The 14,653-nt window shown below is 39.7% G+C and overlaps 1 protein-coding gene across 5 annotated transcripts in view; it reads right to left on the minus strand.

The window, feature by feature from the left end:
* Positions 1-10,687, minus strand: part of LOC137792006 (endophilin-A1-like) — a 59,266-nt gene extending 48,579 nt beyond the window's left edge. Inside the window, exons 1-5 of one of the 5 annotated variants that reach the window (XM_068587336.1) lie at positions 10,670-10,687; positions 10,135-10,239; positions 9,109-9,222; positions 8,377-8,471; positions 5,919-7,852 (exon numbers count right to left, since the gene is read on the minus strand). In XM_068587336.1, coding sequence (XP_068443437.1) covers positions 6,920-7,852; positions 8,377-8,471; positions 9,109-9,139 — 1,059 coding nt within the window. In that variant the 5' untranslated portion in view covers positions 9,140-9,222; positions 10,135-10,239; positions 10,670-10,687 and the 3' untranslated portion in view covers positions 5,919-6,919. Of the gene's footprint in view, positions 1-5,918; positions 7,853-8,376; positions 8,472-9,108; positions 9,223-10,134; positions 10,240-10,339; positions 10,445-10,669 lie in introns of those variants that run through there. The other 4 variants (XM_068587335.1, XM_068587338.1, XM_068587340.1 and 1 more) reach the window with 4 other exon arrangements.
* Positions 10,688-14,653: the final 3,966 nt, after the last annotated feature.

Consider the following 14,653-nt stretch of genomic DNA (forward strand, 5'->3'; position numbering starts at 1 on the left):
TGTTGAAGTGTCTTTGAGCAAAGAAGTGGCGTGATGCTATGCTGCATCTATAAAGGAGATGGAGTGCAAAAATAAAGCAATTTATAAAAAATAGCAATGCTTTATGGTTATAATACATGCAAAACACACATATACATTCAAATTTATATTGTTTTCACACAGTATCTATGGGCAACACACCAGTTCGCAGTCCAGACACACAACGGGCAAAACCTTCCGTCAAAGTGAGTATATTTTAATGTAATGTAGTAGTAGTACTACTAATGTAGTAGTGCTGGTTAAAAAACATTGTTAATTTTGTAGGCAACTTTATTTAATGTGTTTCTCAGTTTGGTTTTTTAAATGCTGCTTCATTTCTATTCTGAAATGTATAGAGACTACATTTATCATATAATATTCTGTTGTTAAATAAATAGGTTGCACAGACGTTATGATATCAAAGATGAAAATGTGTGTTTGGTAGTTTTAATCTCTGTTCTGTAAATTCATGCTGTCATGTTTTCTATTCCAATTTATATGAATGAACCTATTTCATCTTAAGAGATGTACTACTGCACAGATTTAGAAACAAGAGGCCGGTTTTTGATCATTTTCCAGCACTTTTTGCATTTATTTTTTATTTTATTAGTTTTTCTCTTTGTGGTCATTGTGTAAATCTTTTTTCGGCGTGTTGTATCGATTTTATGTCATTTAGTGTTTCTTTGAGGGGGTTTTTGTTGTAGTTTTTCATCTTTTTTTGTATTCTGAATATATTTTAATATTTAAATGTTTGTGTATTTTGGGTCACATTAGGAAAAGTCAATCAATTTCAAAGAATGATGTTCAGGGTATTTTTACTGCTGTCAAATGTCAAAAATTGGTCAAACTTTACCCTTAGTGTGAATTTAAGTTATATGGATATATCATGGCTTCTTATTCTTCCTAACATTACTTTTTGTCGTTAGTGCAAATCTTTACCTCAGTGAGTACGTGACTTGCTGTAATTTAGTTTAGTTCAGATAGAAGTTAGTCCGCTTCATAACTTCCACTTGTTTTTCTCTCTCCCTTCTTTCTCTCTTATTCACTCTATCCCTGCCACCTTACCCATAGCCATGTCAGTCAACTTCTCTTCCTCCTCTTCTTCCTCCATGAACCTCTTATTTCCTGCAGAAATGCTACCACATCACAGGGGACACCTTCAGCATGATCTCTTTCACCTGGTTTCCAACAATGGCGGCAGCATCGCTCCGGCTCATCGATGAGCCACTGCGACATCTTTACCTACAACATCGTCGTCATAGAGCTGATAAGCATCATAGGGTCCGTTATATTCTCTTGTGGCGTCCTTACTGGTCACCCAGACGTGATGATGGTGGGCATGTGTTTTATAGCCATCAACATATTAGGACAGATGCTATTTCGCACTTTGACCTGCATGGAGCGCGACCTAGCTGTTGTTCACCCTGTCACCTACCTGGGCCTGAGGAAGGGGAAGGAGATCAGAATCAGAAACATGTCCATCGGATGTGTTTGGCTGATCTGCTCTGAGAACGCAAGTTTCCTATTCATAGAGAACAATGACATAGTCAACATCTTTGCGTGTATGTTTTCCTTGATCTTTCTTGTCATCTCTTTCTGCAGCCTTTCTGTCCTCCATGTTCTGATTCGTCCAGAGCCAGGGGCAGGGGGTGAGGGCAGACAAGGATCAGATTAGATTATTATTACTGGAAAATCCATCAACTACAGATTAGATCTTTTTGTTGACGCTATTATTTTCGTAGCTTTGCATCTCTGTAGTTGTTTTGTGTTACCTTGAAATTACTTTGAGGTTGTTGCTTTACATTGTAGCTACATTGTCTCTTTGAAATAATTATGTGTCTCTTTGAGGTTCTTTTGTTTCTTTTTGTTGACATTTAAAATAAAGTTATGCTATCTATTTGTAGTCACTTTTTCTCCTCATGGTCTAGTATTTGTGTGGCTTTGCTACTTCTTTGCATAACACTGCAGCTGCATTGTGTCTCTTTGTAATGATTTTATTTTTTTTCATGCTCATTTTTAGTGACCAGCAAAATTAACAATATACGGTATAGAATATGAAATAACCAAATGTTTTATCCAAAGATTGGAATAAATTCTTGTTTACAGCATGTGTATGTCTTAAAATAAGAAGTGGCACACACAGAGATGGACAGGTGATTGATTTGAATAATGCTGGTTTAGTTACAGCTCATTTGAATGCTTTCAAACATCCACTTGGTGAACAATGAGGTGAATAAGCACTTTTATCAGACCAATACATATTTATTATGAAGAAGTACATGCTGGATATCTGTTTTTAAGAAATTTGGACCTTGTTATATTAATATTTAAAAGGGATGTCAATTAATATATTTGAGTTAAATCTAGATGTGTTTTTCCTCAGTTCCTCAGTTTCATTCGGCTTGTGTAAATTAATTATTGTAGTTGTGTGTCTCGGTCAAGATGCTCGTACACATAAGGAACAAGAATAAAACATTCTGAATGTCTCCAGTGGATAAAAGATACTAGTAGCCAACCAATTTCCAGTTTAGGCAAAATCAAGCTTCCATTTTTTAACTTTTGGGCCATATTATCACTTTACACTTGTGCCTTAGGACAATGGTGCTGTTGGTTTGCAAACTGCAGCAGGTCATCCTGGTATTTTTGGTGCACTGATTTTGACAATGTATTTAATCAATGTTCTGGTAGTATTGGAACTAATAGACAGTCTGGACTGGAGCAAGTGACACACCGATGGGTAAATGAAGCTAAAGGAGAGTTATGACAATAATACACGTAAAAAAAATATAATACAAATGTTCGGCGGGGGCCAATTAACACATTTTAAGCTTTAGCGATTTGCAAAAGGTTCAGGTAGGAAAGTACAATGATGGATACATGTGCTGGTCATGATGAGTGTTGAATTTGAATAAGTAGTTAAAGCTTATTTCAATGCAAAGTAATTGATAGCGAGAAAGAGTCGACATTTCTCAACATGTACTGAATTGAGAAATCATTCATTTTTAAATAGATTGATTGTATTTCCACAAGCTAGGGAACAAAGATCTTGAAATCTAGGATCAGTTTTCAGATCACAATACTCGAAAGATAAATGTAAAATACACCCTACAAGTTAAATTTCTGCTGGTAAGTAAAAGTACAGTTAGTATTGTACATGTAAAATGTACTTAAGTATGTTGTGACTGATATATCTGACATTACGTGTTAATATTGATAAATATTGACCTCTATGAAGGAGCAGACCTTCACTGCAGCTGCTCGAGGTGGAACTATTTCAACAGCTGTTAGTTTAGTCCAGTGGTTCCCAATATAGGGGTTGGACTCCTTAAAAAATGTTGTTTTGATCTCTGCTGCTACGATGCCAATATATTGGTTTTGTGTCTCGGCATTTTTTTATTTTTGGGGTTAAATATCAAAGTCAGAGTAAGTTAATAAAACCACTTGGTAGGTTCAGGAAAAGCATCACCGTCGGCCTTAAAATAAGTACTTTGGTGGTTCTCTGGGTCTCTTACCTTGGGTTGTACGTTAATGAAAGGTGCTTTACAAATACATTAGCCTGTCCCCTGACCTGCTGGAGTGTTCTTGAGCAAGGCATTATTTCCCCAGCACTGCAGCTGTTATGCAGATGGACGTAAAGACATGGATTTGCCTGTTAAATGCTGTCGAAGTCAATTGTTTTTTCAAAATGCAAAAAGCCCACGATCCTGCTTGTAATGTAAGACGCACTCACGTTCAGGCACACACACACGCAAAGACACACACACACACACACACACACACACACACACACACACACACCAAATATATATTTCGCCAAGATGCAGTGAATCTAAAGACACGGAGAGAAAAGCAGCAAAGACAAACACTCCTGACAAGGTTGGCGTCCTTTTTTAATATAACCTTTTGCAGTCGTTAATGTTGGATGGATAAACTTCAACGCTGTGTTGTAAAATTTAGTTAAAAACTGTTTCACCAAAACTTAAAATTCTCATTCAAACCCAGAACCAGAATTATCTTTAAACATTTCACATTTAAAATCTTTAACGTTGAACGGAACATAAATGTGATTGACTTCTGAGAAAAAAGTTCGAGGACATTGTCGACCATGGAGTCAGGTAGATGTTTGACGGCATTCAGGGTTCTTACGGTCATGGAAAACCTGGAAGTCATGGCATTTTAAAATGGTTATTTTCAGGCCTCCCCAAAGTGTTGTAGAAGTCATGTCAAATGTGTCATATTCATGTGTTTATGACGTTCATTCATGCCGAGTTTGAAATAATGAATACGCTTTGAAAAGAATGAGGCTCAAAATATAAGCAGGCATACATACATCTATATAGATGTTTATTCTTTTAATCAAACTATTGTCTCATTTATTTGTGTCATTTAAGGTTTACTGTACGATTTAAATTCTCATTGTTGGTTTAAATACATTTTATCACTTTTTACTGTGTACACAATGATTTCACACAATGTTTGCTCATGGATATTTAGTCTTAAGTCATGGAAATTTGGTTAAAAGTCATGGAAATGTCCGTCTCTTCCTCTTCTCTTTCCCTCGTCCTCTTTGTGCCTTCAGGCCCATGAACATGTCCGTTAACAGCTCCCAAAATGTTCCCCCCAACTCTTCCCACAACCCCTTCAACGATGGCTGCTTCGGCTCCCCGGCCAGCTCCTCCATCTTCACGGTCTTCACTGTCATCAACGTCCTCCTCCTCCTCCCCCTCTCCGTCTCCATCCTCTGCTTTGGTTTCCAGCGCCGGCGGGAGCTGCGCCGCGGTGAAGCCATGAACCCCATCGACGTCTTCACCTACCACATGGTCGCGATGGAGATGATCGGCATCTGCGTGTCCATGGTCTGCTGCTGCGGCGCCTTCGCTCGCCAAGGGAGCATGATCACGGCGGGGTGCAACGCGTTTACCATTATCTCGTGCGTGAAGATGTTCTTCCACGTACTCACCTGCGTGGAGCGCTACGTGGCCATCGTCCACCCCCTCGCCTACCTGGGCCTGAGTAAGACGAGCGGGGTCACGATCCGAAATATCAGCATCGGGTGTGTTTGGGTGACGTGCTCCGGATTGATCGCGTTAAGGATTCTTGTCAGCTGGAATTTCAACATGATACTGTTTTTCTGCAATTTGGTTTTGTCCTTAATCGTCAGCTCTTTCTGCAGCCTCTCAGTCCTCCGCGTCCTGATTCGTCCACGGCCGGGGGAAGAGGGCGGGAACAAGGGGTTGACTGACGCATTAAAGCAAAAGGCATTCGTCACCATCGCAGCCATACTGGCGGTGCTGCTGTTGCGTTTCGGCGGGAATCTGGTTTGCATGGCTCTGGCTTCCTCCATGTTAAGCGGCAGCAGCAGGTGTGTGGTGCAGATATCAGGTATCTGGTTCTGTTTGCCCAGCAGCTACTTGCTGCCGCTGCTGTTTCTGCACAGAGCAGAAAAACTACCGTGTTTTGAATACAACAAATAATAAATTGCCGATTAGTCATAGTAATTGGGCTGAAGGAGTGCTATAGTGGCCATGACCAGGGGTATGCAAATAAAATTCCGCGAGGTGCAATAAGGGAGAATGTCCTCATGCAAATGTTGGTAACATCCCAATAATATCTAACGTGTGCTGTGATTTATTCTCATATATATTTAAATAGCCTAGTAGTATCAATGTCTGTGTATGACGTTAAGTTCAGTTAAAATAAATAATATCTCAAATATACATTGTCAGAGGTTTTAGGTTCTAAACTTTCTGTCCATTGTGTCTGGGCTGTGAACTGGTGTGTTGTCCATAAATACTGTGTAAACCATTAAATGTATGTTTGCGTGTGTTTGTTTTGCATGTTAAAAAGTAATCATTGCTCAGTCTCCATAAATTTCTTTTGATTTGCATTGTATCTCCTTCACAAATGCAGAATATCACGCTACATATTTGCTCAAAGACACTTCAACACTGGTCGTTATTCATAAATCATAGAAACACAGACTGCACAAAAAACACATTTTGGAGTGATTATCGATAACTTTTATTGAGATGTTTAAAAGACATATCTATTAGGTGCTGTAGGGGCTGTATCCATCAGTGCACATAAAAACAGCAATTAGATAATTTATGATTATATAATTCTAATATATTGAAGTTTTCTGCCAACAGTGTGCCAAAGTCATGCAAGCAAACAAACCAACATTGTAAATTAAGAATAATGTTTAACGTATGCTGATGACAAAAAATATCCAGGTTTGCTGTTTCTTTACATTTTAAGATAAATTAAATGAATAAATGTTCCTTTTTGTTTAGAAAAACTTATGTTGTTTTAAATGCGTAAAACTTGACATTTTGGCAATTTCTTTTTCATCAGACCAAGATAAGCTGAAGTGCATTAAAACACATGTATGTTGTGTATTTAATTCTAATTTTTATTGGTTTTGAGAAAAGTACTTATTCACGTCATCTTTCACCAAGTTGATGTTTGTCAGGATTCAAATGAGCTGTAACTAAACCAGTGCTTATTCAAATCAATCACCTGTCTGTCTGTGTGTGTGTAACCTAATTTTTATTGCTGATTTTCCTAGTCTGGATTGAGACATGTCACAATAAGGATACTCGAAAATAACACCAAGAAACACTAAATAATTATGAATATTAATAAAGAAAAACTGGCAAAACCACAAAAAGACAAAACTTCACAGTGAGAACACAAAACAACTAGAGGCAAACAATAGCAACAACAATGCCAATTAAATTACAAGCTGACACAACATAACTTCAAGTATAAAGAAAACTACTATTAAAAAGGGGAAACAACTACCAGGAGACAACATAATTTAAAAAAGGGACACAAACAGACTCAACATGAACACAAAGACATCCAATGTATAGAAGATGCATTTTCCAAGGATAATAATCTAATCTGATGCTTGTCCTGATGTGTTGATGTTCTTACAACACAGTAGTTTTCCTGCCCTGTGTAGAAAGAGCAGAGGCAACACCAGACTGCTGGGCAAAGTGAACCACGACAATGACAAAAACACAATACACTTTTCAGACTCCCCCACATCTGGTGAGATATCAACTACAGATTGAACTGTAGTCCCCCCAACCCTCAACACTAGCGCTCCCAGTATGGCCACGATGGTGTAGAACGCTCTCATCTTTGATTGGTCAACCCGTTGTCTGCCCTCACCCCCCGCCCCTGGCCCTGGACGAATCAGAACATAGAGGACAGAAAGGCTGCAGAAAGAGATGACAAGAAAGATGAAGGACAACACACACAGAAATAAAATGCCAACTATTTTCTTTTCCTCTAGGAATAGGACACCTATGTTTGCAATGGACAGCAGCCAAACACATCCAATGGAGAGATTTCTGATTCTGATCCCCTTTCCCTTCTTCAGGCCCAGGTAGGTGACGGGGTGAACGACAGCCAGGTAGCGCTCCACACAGGTCAAAGTGTGGAATAACACCTGTCCAGTTATGTTGATGGATAAAATGAACACACCCACCGTTAGCGCTTCACGGAGACAAGTGAGGGTTGTAATGGCTCCTGCGATATTCATCAGCTCTACGACGACCACGTGGAAGGTAATGATATCGCAGTGGCTCATCGTCAGACTGGAGCGCTGCTGCCGCCATCGTTGGAAACCCAGGTAGATGACATAGATGCAGAGAGGGAGGATGAGAAGGATGCTGTTGACGATGAAAGCAGTCATGCTGTAGGTGCCGGCTTTGGTGTCGAAGCATTTCTGCACAATATCATAGAAGTTGCTTGAAGAAGAGTTGGAAGGAAGAGAAGAGGAGGAAGAGGAGATGACTGACATGACTGTGGGCAAGTGGTAGGGCTGGAGTGAATAAGAGGAAGTGGAAAAGTCAGAGCATTATTTAATGCATTACATTTCAATCATTACAGTTCAACCTTAATTTTATGTAAATTTACATCCAAAGTTATTGAGATATTTCACACGCGTGACGGACTATTATAGCCAACTTTGGAGGTTTGCTAAGTGTGATAAAAAAAAAATACAGGTTGGAATAGGCAGCTTAACTTACAAACTGGCACTTTTAAGAAACCAAAAATCACAATAACAAGCAAAATTACAAAAAAATAGATGCATAGCTAACAATCACAATCAAAGAGTTGCTTTTGTATTAATAACAGATGCAAAATGACGACAAGGAGATACTCAAGTGCTAAAAACAGATTAAATAATGATTACAAACAACACAAAAAGAGACACAAATTGACAGCCAAAAATACTTAATGACCAAAAAAGAGCCATACAATGGCTACAAACTACGCACAATGATCACAAAGATAGTTTATGTCACTTCATGTACATAAGTTGACAAATAAAAATATACTTACTTTGACGGATGGTTTTAGAGTCGAACCTTCTGATCTTCTGCCCGTTGAGTGTCTGAACTGTGAAATGGTGTTTTCCATAAATACTGTGTAAAACCCTTGAAAAAGAGAGAGAGAGAGAGAGAGAGAGAGAGAGAGAGAGAGAGAGAGAGAGAGAGAGAGAAATTTGCATTTATTATAACCAGTAAGCATCGCTCATTCACTTTGAATTGCTTTAGATTTGCATGTTATGTCCTTCACATATGAAGAATAACATCACACTACTTCCACACTGGCCGTTATTAAAACAGGTTTATGTCCTTAGAAAGTACAAATCACTATACTGATAAGAACACAAAATTCATACTAACACATTTAAGTAATTATTGATTACATGTATTAAGTAATTTAAAAACACATAGTTGTTTATTGGGAAAGTATCCATCATTGCATTTAAAAACTATCAGATGTTTTTTGTATTTTACATTCTTCATATTGAACTTTGTTTACCAAAGATCTTAGGTCACAAAAGCAGTGAAATATATGAATATGAATAAAATGATAGATAAATGTAAATAAATGTCTAAAACCAATCGCAGGATTATCATTTTTTTTAAAAATAGAAACGTTGTCTGTCACACCTTTCACCAAAATTAATAAAATAGGACTGAGGAATGCCTTTATACTGCAGATCAAGAGCTAATATTGCTTACGTAAATATGCTATTGTAAAACCGAGTTTTGTAAATCCTCTTACCCATCTTCAAATGGATCCCTTTTGTCGGCATATTCCTCTTCAACGCAGGAATCAAATCCTTTAGGTTCTGAAGCTCCTGGCGTTCTTGTCATTACTCGCCAAAAATTGCCGCCACTGCCACCACCGTAAAAAAAGTGCATCCTCGTCAGGTTCTCTCACTTCTTTAGGACTGAAGACACCAGCGTGTTCACAAAGCTCAGGTGTGTAAGTTATTGTAGGGTCTTTGTGATTTCTTGAGTGTTCATGACCAATGAACCCACGCTCCAAGACCCGGGAGAGTGAAGGAAACTGTGCAGAATCTGGTTATTTGAGAGTAACCGCCCAGATTGAGCTGATAGTGTAATCACAGGGAGAAATAAGCGACTGAGAGCAGTTGTGTACTCTCTCTTTCTTGCGTGGTGTTATTACGCAGTAAAGCTTTGCTGGATTTTGCGTCGGCTGCAACCAGCCGTTTATTCGATAAGATGTTTCCCGTAGTTCCGTGACACAGAGAGACCGCGCAGGCAAAACAACGGACACACGTAGTTTCCTCATCAGCCACCTCTTCTAATAATGTTAACACAATTAACACAACCTATAGTATTCTTATTAAGTTCAGTCTCATAGACACCCTGAAGCAATCTAAATGTCGTTAGCTTGTGTGCTAATTTGGGTTAGCTAGCGTTGATGTAAAGATCTAATAATGTTAACACAACCCATAGTATTCTTATTAAGTTCAGTCTCATAGACACCCTGAAGCAATTCAAGTGTTGTTAGCTCGTGTGCTAATTCGGGTTAGCTAGCGTTGATGTAAAGATGATAGTTTCAGTCTTACAAACCTATAACAGAGATCTAACACTGCTATGCGGACTAAGTTCACATCAAGAAAGTTAACATTATTTTATTATTCACTGTTCAGTCTCATAGACAACCTCTATGTTGTGTTAGCTTGCTATCACTAGCTTCGTGTTAGCAGCAGCTCTAGCTGGCTTACAGTTCCCGTTACTATGTAAATATGCTACTGCAAAGTTGAGTAAATACACTTACCTATTTTTCGATGGATCCCTTTCATTGGCGTTGTCCTCTTTATCGCTGGTATCGTATCCTTCAGGCTGTGTGTGTAGAATGCTCGTATCTCACTGTGTGAATCACCTAAGATGATGCGAGAATGGGAAGAGAGAGAGAGACGACGGTGACGACGACAAATACGCGCTGCTGGACGGCTCCAGTCCCGCCTGTCATTACATCTTACCCGGATACAAAAGATAGGTTTTTCTGATTGGCTGTAGCGCTTTTTTTTGTTGATTGGCTGATGAGTGGCTCCTCACGAGGGAAAGGGGGGCGCTTGACTCCTCCGTGGTGAGGGAAGCGCGCCAACATGTCATGTCTGAGCGTTGCGACACATTAAACAGCCTGGAGTTGTTGTTTTTTTCAGCGTGAGAAATACGATGTGTGGCGGGAGGGCGCGATTTAAGACCGAAATGCGTGACAGTCACGCTCAATGCGTGACACTTGAGAGCCAATGTCTGTGCGGCGCGGGGAGGTTAAATACCACAATGGAGCTTATTAGAGATCAACTTACCTCGGAGACAACGTGCAGTAGACTGGGCGGAACCCACGGGGTGCACCGCTGAAGTCCGCAGGGGCCCCGAGGGGGCGGGGCTCCAGCGTCAGCACACGAGCCTCCGTGGCCGACTGACACATTGGAAATGAAGGAGCGTGATGGAAAGTGGAATCCTCAACTCTGTTACATGTCCATCTATAATACCTCAACACAATTTAAATATACTTCTTGTTCAAGTTTTAGAGTTTTTGTTTGTGAACGAACACTGTAAATTGTTTCAACAACACAAATAATGTAGAAAACTTCAGCCTCAGTTGGTCTTGTTTGAATATATGTTTATTATAACACAAATGTCAGAGAGGATCTTGTGACTGCAAGGAAGGAAACATAACGTCTCTTTACTTTTCACTCAGCTTTATTTGATTATACATGTAATATATGACAGGTAGATACATTCTGCACAGTTTGAAGGTTTCTGAGGCCTGACCAAATAATACCTACACTTAAAATCAAATATTCCTTCATGCCTAATAAATTCATACCACAACATTTAAATTCAGCTGCAGTTTGACACAGTCATCAAATGTTTTGCATGGTCGTGATGTTTTAATCTCACTATGTCTTTAATTCATTTAATTCATATAGAAAATATCTGTGCCGTCAGTTGAACGTCTCCACTGATGCCATCAGACTCAGAAACACCTGAATCATACACGTAACGCCTTTAACCTGTGCAAAAGTCTGAAAAGTTTGATTTGCATTTAATGTGAAAACACCAATATTCTCAATATGTGTTGTTCTAACAACACGTGAATGTTCCTGCTCTGATTAGAAACAGCAACGGTAACAACAGACTACACGGGACATTAGACCAGTCTTCAACTGTTATGAGCACACACTCAAAATCTGCCTTCAACACATAAGAAAGAGCGGAAACCAGAGCTATAACACACCTCAACAGCAGCACGCCCAGTATGGCCATGATGGTGTAGAAAGCCCTGCGCTTTGATTGGTCACCCCTTTCCCCGCCCTGTTGCCCTGGCCCTGGACGAATCAGAATGCAGAGAACATAAATGTTGAAGAAAGAGATGACGACCAAGGATAAAATCAAGATGCATACATTAAGCAATATAACATTCAATTCTAAAGTCTCAAAAGTTGATTGTCCAAAGCAAAGCAGCCAAACACATCCAATGCTGATGTTTCTGATTCTGATCCCTCGCTCTCCTTTCAGGCTCAGGTAGGTGACGGGATGAACGACAGCCAGGTAGCGCTCCACACAGGTCAGGATGTGAAAGAAGATTTGTCCGTACCAGCACAAAGACCGAAAAAAGATCCCCACAGTTAATGTATGGATATGATTCCAGTAGACAGCGCAGCAGCTGACGATGCTCCCTAAAACACCAATCAGCTCGATGGAGGCCAAGTTGTAGGTGAAGATGTCTGTGTGACTCATCACTGCTGCTGAAGAGGTGGAGCGCTGCTGCCGCCATCGTTGGAAACCCAGGTAGAGGACGAGGACGTAGAGGGGGAGGAAGAGGAGGATGTTTGTGAGGCTGTATACGGTGAAGATCAAAGAACTTGGTCTGATGAAGAAGCAATCCGTCCAAGTCAAGAGGACAGGATGAAGAAGGGAGTCGTTCGAAGAGGAAGTGGAGTTTACTGCCATATCTGGAGGAGACAAAGACAATCAAATGGTAAAAATGTATTGATTGCTGGATTAATAGACATTTTTACTCATTGTTATAACGAGTAAATAAACTCTAGATTCTATGATCTATAGGTTTTGGAGGAGTGGGGGTTGGTTGGTGATGAAAGCTGCGTCCATGTTCGTCACCGCCCTCCAGATCGGCCAATAGCAAATTCAGTTGCAAAAGCTGGATTTCAACCAATAGAGAGAAGTCACGTTGCATATTTCATTCTATTATCCAAACGCTTGTCCTATTAAGCAGTGGCGGCCGCCCATAGAGAGCTATGGAAAAGCTATGGAAAATATGATTTGTTTGTATACAAATTAGAAACAGTAACGGTATTAGCACTAAACTCAGAACAGAAGGACTTCCTGGGATCGGGGATCAAACCCATGCCCTCTTGCTGTGAGGTGACAGTGATGGCCACTGCACCGTGCAACGCAATATGTCAAATGCAAATACTATGAAAAAGAATGTCAAGACTTGGACCTGAATAAATTAACAACACTATTGAATACACATATACATGGTGTATACATTCAGCTGAAAAGTGGGCTTACTGTCTCTTAAATTATACTGATTTTGTAAAATATTAAAAGTCCCTTTAAACAATGCTGAAGACAGACTTTCATCAAACTCAGAGTTGTTAAAAAAAAGTATCAATTGTTCAAGTGTCCAAACAGTAAAATAAAGTTTGTTTTATGTCCGTTTCAGTCGTTCTCACTAATGTAGATTTAAGAAGATGATATTAAAAAGTAAAAAGAAAACCAACCTTATCAGTCGTAGTTTCTGCTGTTCTTCACTCTGTGGACTCGAGTCTGAGAATCTGATTCAAATACACTGAACTGGCTTCATATCACAGCATCACTCCTCGCCCTCCTCCTCTCTCTCCCTCCCTCTCTCTCTCAGTTGAATCCAAAGTCAAATGTTTGATTTGAATAAAAACAAAGTGGCAATGACAAACTGTCTCACACATTATTGACCTACTGATAAATAAACAATACATCAAATTTAAAATGGGTCAATTCATAAAATAAACCTAAATGTCAGCATGTTTTCACGCTGGCAGCTGTTTTTAAAGGCGGCTTTGCCATCCTAAACCCTTTTCTTAGAAGAGGTATGGCCATTCTGAACAGGCTGTGAACCATGGCTCCTCATTCGTTGCCATACTGTGTACTCACACTAATGTCATCACGAATGTATGGCGTATGACTATGATCATCCAATAGTCTTTAGAAAAACTGCTTCATAGGTTTGACACGCAGCGTATGAAAACGTTATATACTGGTTTTACTTCATGTTATTTCTGAATATCTATCTGATGCCAGAGAGGATCTTGTTCCTGTATGGATGGAAACAATCATACCAGAAAGATGAAATCTCTTCACATTTCACTCAGCTTCATGTGATAAATAGGTTTTGGACAGTGTGAAAGCTTTTTTCTTTTAATCTTTTTTATTTAAACATCTCTTTGATTCTTAGATATACCATGTGTGCTGTCAGTTGAACGTCTCCAGAGGAAGCATCAGACTCAGAAACACCTGAATCAGACATGGGACGCCTTTAAAAAATGTGGGTACATTAGCCCTGTATTATCAAAGATATCAAATACTCTACCATAACTATACCATGAACAGGTTAATATACATGCATGTTCAAATGTTACAATGAATACACCAGTGATGCAAATGTTGTATGTTTTGCATCTTTACTTTGACTTTTTATATAACTGTACTGCTCTAAAAATTTGCTTCGAGTTTAATGTGAAAACCATTTTCCTCATTTGTTGTTGTTCTTACAACACGTGAATGTTCCTGCTCTGATTAGAAACAGCAGAGGTAACACCAGACTACACAGGGCTTTAGAACAGTCTTCAACTGTTATGAGCACACAAGCATCACCTGCCCCAAACACACCAACAATAACCCAAGCCAGACCAACAACACACCTCAACAGCAGCACGGCCAGTGTGGCCATGATGGTGTAGAAAGCCCTGCGCTTTGATTGGTCAACCCTTTCCTTGTCCCCGCCCTGTTGCCCTGGCCCTGGACGAATCAGAATGCGGAGAACAGAAACACTGCAGAAAGAGATGGCGACCAAGGAGAAAATCAAGACGCATACATTAATGAATATAACATTCAGTTCTAAAGTCTCAAAAGTTGATTGTCCAAAGCAAAGCAGCCAAACACATCCAATGCTGATGTTTCTGATTCTGATCCCTCGCTCTCCTTTCAGGCTCAGGTAGGTGACGGGATGAACGACAGCCAGGTAGCGCTCCACACAGGTCAGGATGTGAAAGAAGATTTGTCCG

This window comes from Clinocottus analis, unplaced genomic scaffold (assembly GCF_023055335.1).
Source record: "Clinocottus analis isolate CAN_PGR_092001 unplaced genomic scaffold, fCliAna1.0.p SCAF_21, whole genome shotgun sequence".
In the NCBI taxonomy this organism is placed as follows: Eukaryota; Metazoa; Chordata; class Actinopteri; order Perciformes; family Cottidae; genus Clinocottus; species Clinocottus analis.